Source organism: Syngnathus floridae, chromosome 13 (assembly GCF_059516105.1).
Source record: "Syngnathus floridae isolate MCC-2025c chromosome 13, RoL_Sflo_1.0, whole genome shotgun sequence".
NCBI classification, from domain to species: Eukaryota; Metazoa; Chordata; class Actinopteri; order Syngnathiformes; family Syngnathidae; genus Syngnathus; species Syngnathus floridae.
The window spans coordinates 14,452,603-14,458,134 of NC_142425.1; the positions used below are offsets into that span (position 1 = coordinate 14,452,603).

The window sequence follows — 5,532 nt, forward strand, 5'->3', positions numbered from 1 at the left end:
ACGCACTGGTGCCAAAAGTCAGAGTTCAAACTTTAATTGCTCACGTACTTCAAATTCCAACCACCCAAATCTCCCTGCATTTGAATTTAGTTTGGCTACATGATAGCTGTTTCTGTGTCCATGGAAATACGTACTGTCCCTCTTATTGGTACTAGTTGTTTACGCAGATAAGTCACGTACGTCACAGAGCCGACCGACCGACCGACCGACCGAGTATTTACTCTGTCAGCCATCCTTGACCAAATACACAGCACACAGACAAAGGGCCTTCTAAACGGTGGTGTATCGTGCAGGACCAGGGCAAGAACGGAAAGGCGATGGTCCACTTGGGAAATCAGACAGGAATGTTGGTTTGTGGGATGGTGAACCTTCCGTCAAGGCCTGCCGTCTCTTGCGGTCCTGCCTCTTATAGTGAAAGTCCAGTGGTGGGCGTAAAGCCACAATGCCTCCTAGCTCCTCAGAGGATGACAGATCTTCGTCAGATTCACTGGAAGATGAGCTGAAGGTGATTGGAGGATTCCTCGAAGGACTGGGGAGAATGCGTGTGGGCTCAAATGGTGCAGGTTGACGATCAGGGAGCAATGTGGGCTCAAATGGTGCAGGTTGAGGATCAGGGAGCCATGTGGGCTCAAATGGATCAGGGAGCGGTGTGGGGTCCAAAGGAGCAGGCTGCTCTTCTTTTCCTGGGTGATGGGATGGAGGTAGCGTTGGGATGTCAGGCTGTGAGGGGAGGTCGTGACCTTGTGGCTGTAGTGGGCGAAGGACGTCCACGTTCTGAGGAAGGGACAGATGAACGTCAAGTTCACACTCCAAACTTGTTGTCAAAGACGAGAAATAGAATTTCAACCGTTGCTGCTTCACAGGAACGTGTGACTTCCTCAAAGTGTGATGTACAAAACAATGATGAAAGGCGCCGTACCTGTGTTTTGAACATCTGGCAGGACACTTGAATGTCTGGATCAGCATGCATGTCTCCATGCACCGATGCTGTACAAAAGCCTGCAGTCTAGGGGCAAAGCAGAACACGAGCGCTAGTCGATTCATAGACGCTAAATCGGATCCGGCACCCGCCTTGACCCTGAACAGCACAAGGGGGGTTGAAAATGGACGGACAGAAAATACACAGATTCCCGTGGTTCCAAATAGTTTTCGAGATGTAGAGGTGGATCGTGAGATGGCCAAAAAGGACATTTTTTGCCCAGTGCCCAAAAGTGGCTTTGGACATGTGTGGCCAGTCCCTGAGTACTTGCAAAACATCTACTGCTATAAGTCAAGCGTTAACGTCAGTATTTTTTCATCTAGCGGCCAAGGTTGTTTACTTTCCTGTCTAGGGCGGCGGTCGTCTATTACTGGAAGGACGTTGAGTTGCACAAATACGTACATTTCTAAAATATTTGCGGTCCTGCTTGTGAAGCAGGAGTCCAAAAGGACTCGTTGCAAACCTCAGTGTCTGAAGCAGGAGTCAACCGCTGGCAGTGGCCTTTTTCCGTCACTCCCTCCGGACATTCGTGGACTGTAAATTCCACAAATCGCGCTTTCACCGGCATCGTCTGAAATACACCAATTGTACGGTGAGAGAAACATTTCAAAAAACAAAGGGAGAAATGTGCAGGACTGACAATGTGCTGCAAAGTGATAGTTTGAGTCATTTTGCATCCTCCACAAAAGTCAACATTTGCTGCCACGCAAAGGTAATCAATGGTATGCGCGCACTTGTTCGGCAGCTCTGGTGATCCGCTTGACTCCGAGGCCAGCGGCCAGAGTGGACTGACTCTTATAGGAGGCCAGCGCCAGCTGAACAGCCAGCACAGCTTGTTGGCTGTCAACAGGAAGTAGGACGGGGCAGGTCGGACATGTCTGTTGCAGCTTTTCGGCGGGGTCTGAACGGAAAAGTGCATGAGGGACTTCATTCAAATCCGTTGCGAGAGAACACAAACGAACACCTCACCTGGCACAAGCGTGCAGTCGTAACTGTACAGGTAGGAGTAACCTTCCGATGTGTGGAGAATGGTGGTGTTGCAGTTACCGGAGATTTGCTGGAACGGAAAACGCAAAAAGGTCTTTGAGCGGTCGGTCCTTCGAACAGTTAGACCGGCCGGTTCTTACCGTTTCCATGAATGGTCTAACGTCACAGCGTTTCCATGGTTTTGGACTACCGATGTAACACTTGGTTTCCAGGACATCCAGGTCAAGGTAATACACGTTACCTGCTGGGCCCTGACAAGCGCAAGTCAATCATAAATCAATCAGTGACAACTAAGGATGGGGCAGCCAATGTACGTATTCTATATTATCAATGATTAACCAGAAGGACAGTGCACCCTTCACCTACACTATGTTGGCATTTCTATTTGGTCAGAGCATTGATTTGATGTAGTATTTCCTTATGGATATTTAATACAGCAAAACAAATAGTTAAGCATTCCAAAAAACATAACTTCCAGTACGTTTTCTTTTCAGCTACTCACTCACTCACTCACTCACCTGCGCATGGAGGTGGACATTGGCAATTCGATTTAGGGCAAACTTATAGCCATTAGCGCGATCCTCGTTGACGTAGGTGAGAGCCAGACGAGACAGCTTCTCCACAGCTTTGTCGTTGCAAGGAACTGGAGCAAGTTCACTGGGAACCAGTGCTGACCCCTCAACCTTCACACACAGCATCTGAAGAAAAAGCAGAGCTAACTGCAGCAATGATGGAAAGATGGATTTAGACATGGCGCCAGAGGATCCTGCTGGAGCACCAGGTCTGGTGAAACTGAAGTTTGGTCCTTTCTGTTTGTCTGGCTGGGTGGCTCGTTGACTTTTGGAATCAAAATAGGGAGGGAGGGAGGGAGGGAGGGAGGAAGGGAGGGATGTTGAAATCAAGCCAAGGACAAAGTTGGCTTAAACTTGTGAATGAACACTGTTATTGGAACATTGACAATGAAAACATAGCATTTAACCATGGGTTTCAATGAAAACAACAAAAACAAAAAACAAAAAGAAAGTACGTCATTCCGTTTTAGTTGGAAACTCAGTCACCGAGTTGCAGTGAGTGTATTCTACCAATAGAGGTCCGTGTTGCTCTTATCCTTTTTGTGAGGCTGCAAAAGTGAGTCATTTCTTCTTCCCATACAAGTACACATCCCTATAATGGGTGCCCTGTGAGCGTGTCTGGCCACTGGGGCTGGCTCATTTGGATGGTGCACACACTTGCATGCAGCAGTCTTTTCAGTAGCCAGTTAACTGGGTTGCAGCGCAGTCTGTTGGGGGAGATAAGAAGGAGAGAGCCTGCTCAAGCAGCACAATGGCAGCACCATGCCAGCCAGCCAGCCAGCCAGCCAGCCAGCACCAAGCCAGCACAGCAAACCGTCTTTGATGTAAGCACACACAACGCTGTGCTCTGCTCTGCTCTGCTCTGCTTCACGGCGAGTTCATAGGCTCAAGTGACGGCGCTCCAGATACCACCACAGAGATGCTTGGACTCCTGCTGTTCGCAGAGATGAGATGATTTTCATATCCTGGCAATACTTTCATTCTTTATGCAAGCCGTGTTTATCAGAATGGGTACAGGACGGATGGCGATCTATCTGTTCAAGCTCCTGCAGGCTGTCACAGAGGTGCATGAAAGCGACTGGGACTTTTTCTTGGCCAATGAAATGAAGGTGCCTGGCCTGCCTGCCTGCCTGCCTGCCTGCCCGCCTGCCACAACTTGGCTCTCCCAATCAGTAGCAAAAAAGAGCAAAGTAGTGCGCCGGCCGACCCCGCCTCAAAGGGTAAAAGCTGCCTCCAGGCAGTGGACAAGTTCACCTATCTGGGCAGTAGCCCCTCTCCCCCGCGGTGAACATCCACCTTGCGGTCAACGACAGGATCGCCGAGGCCAGCGCTGCTTTCGGGAGAATGTGTGGGAGCCAAGGGGACTGTCCAACGTTATGAAACTTAGACAAACAGTGACTCCCTATATATACTATGTATGAAAGTTCTTGTTGAAAAGGAGCATAATTGTGTCAACCCAAGCCATTAATAGCATGAGAATTTCTAATGATGATTTCTTTCATTCATATCTCATGATGTGAATATTCTTTGAACCTTTAGCACTGAGGTCAAACATCCCTGGAGTCCTCATTATACTTTGTTCCGTTGTAAAATGAGAATAAAGAATCATTCATGGAATAATATGGGCTCATTTGAACCCCTTCGCTTAGAGCTTAGCTCCCTTCAGAATTAAGAATAGAGAACAGAAGAGCAGTTGGAAGTCGGCTCACTTGGATATCTTTGCAGGTGAAAAATACAGACAGCATAAGGACAAATACGTGTCATGAGGACACCAAAGGAAGATGATACAAGCACAGGCCCCTCTAGTCTACAAGAACTAAATATAGACTTGAGGGAAGAAAGAACAATGGGAGGCAGGAAAGCTAGCTAGGGGCTTGCTTGTGCTGCAAGGAAGAAAAAAAAAAAAAAAACCAAGGTGGAAGGAAGGACTGCAAGGGAAGACGAGAGGATTGGAAATGGAGATGAAGCAAAGATCATCTGACCTTTGACCATTCAAATACATTTAAGAATACAGCGATGAGGTCGAACCTTGACAGCAGGTGGCAAATATTGAGATGGATAAAAAGGGGCTGGATTTTGCGCCTTCTTTCTTATTCCACAAATGCAATATGACGCAATAGTGGAGGCTCATGGAGCATGCAGTCAAAGGAAACTTTTGGACTTGACATCCCCTTTAAGCCGTTAGTGCAGGATTTTCTTTTTCTTTTTCTTATTCCGCAAATGCAATATTAATCACAATGCTGCATCTAGAATAAAACATATTGTTGTAAAGAAACCTTTGGACTTGACATCCCTTTAAGCCGCTTTTGTTCAAATGTGTGCAAGTCTCTCCAGCCAGTACTGTAGTGTCATATTTATTTGACCATGCTAGTCGAGAGAGAGCGAGCGAGTGAGAGAGCGAGCGAGCGAGCGAGCTAGCAGCTTCTGACTGCTGCTCAATAATAGATCAGCCTGCAGAGAGTTCTGTGTGGGACTCGAGAGGTGAAGCCAAGCGGTGACATGAAAAGAGAGCCAGACCGAGACAAAGCTCCTCTCCTCTTGTCTTCACCAGTAATGATGCCCCAAAAGAAAAATGTAGAGCGCGGTCAGAAACAAGGCTGTTAATGATTTATCTAGGGACTTTCTGGAGAAACTGTCGATGGACAAAAAATAGCCTGTGATAGTGGTGAAGACAAAACGCAAGTGCTTCCTTCTCCTCCTGTATCATTGATTTGTTTCGCCCCCCCCTCCTTGATGAGGTCATGCAGCATGCTCTATGCTGTCATCACAAACACGCCTGAGCAGGCTTTGCTTCACGCCGTCAGTCATTCGATTTTGAGCCAAGGCCTGCAACGACACACACACACACATTCATTGGTCATCGGATGCTTGCTTCTTGAAAGGCGCTGTGAACATGATGCATCTGGAGTCGACAGGTACACAGGTCTTCACATGGTTAAGGTGAAGTCATTATTGTTATGCCAGAGAAAAACAATGAATGCAGTCTTGTCCCAG

The 5,532-nt window shown here is 47.6% G+C and overlaps 1 protein-coding gene across 1 annotated transcript; it reads right to left on the reverse strand.

Moving 5' to 3' along the window:
- Positions 1-18: 18 nt before the first annotated feature.
- LOC148389111 (fetuin-B) lies at positions 19-2,794 on the reverse strand. Its single transcript, XM_088395219.1, has 7 exons — positions 2,485-2,794; positions 2,107-2,217; positions 1,949-2,036; positions 1,714-1,880; positions 1,443-1,550; positions 920-1,006; positions 19-774 (listed from the first exon to the last, which is right to left on the reverse strand). The coding sequence occupies exons 1-7, from the start codon at positions 2,716-2,718 to the stop codon at positions 271-273; spliced, it is 1,299 nt and encodes a 432-aa protein (XP_088251345.1). The 5' UTR covers positions 2,719-2,794; the 3' UTR covers positions 19-270.
- Positions 2,795-5,532: the final 2,738 nt, after the last annotated feature.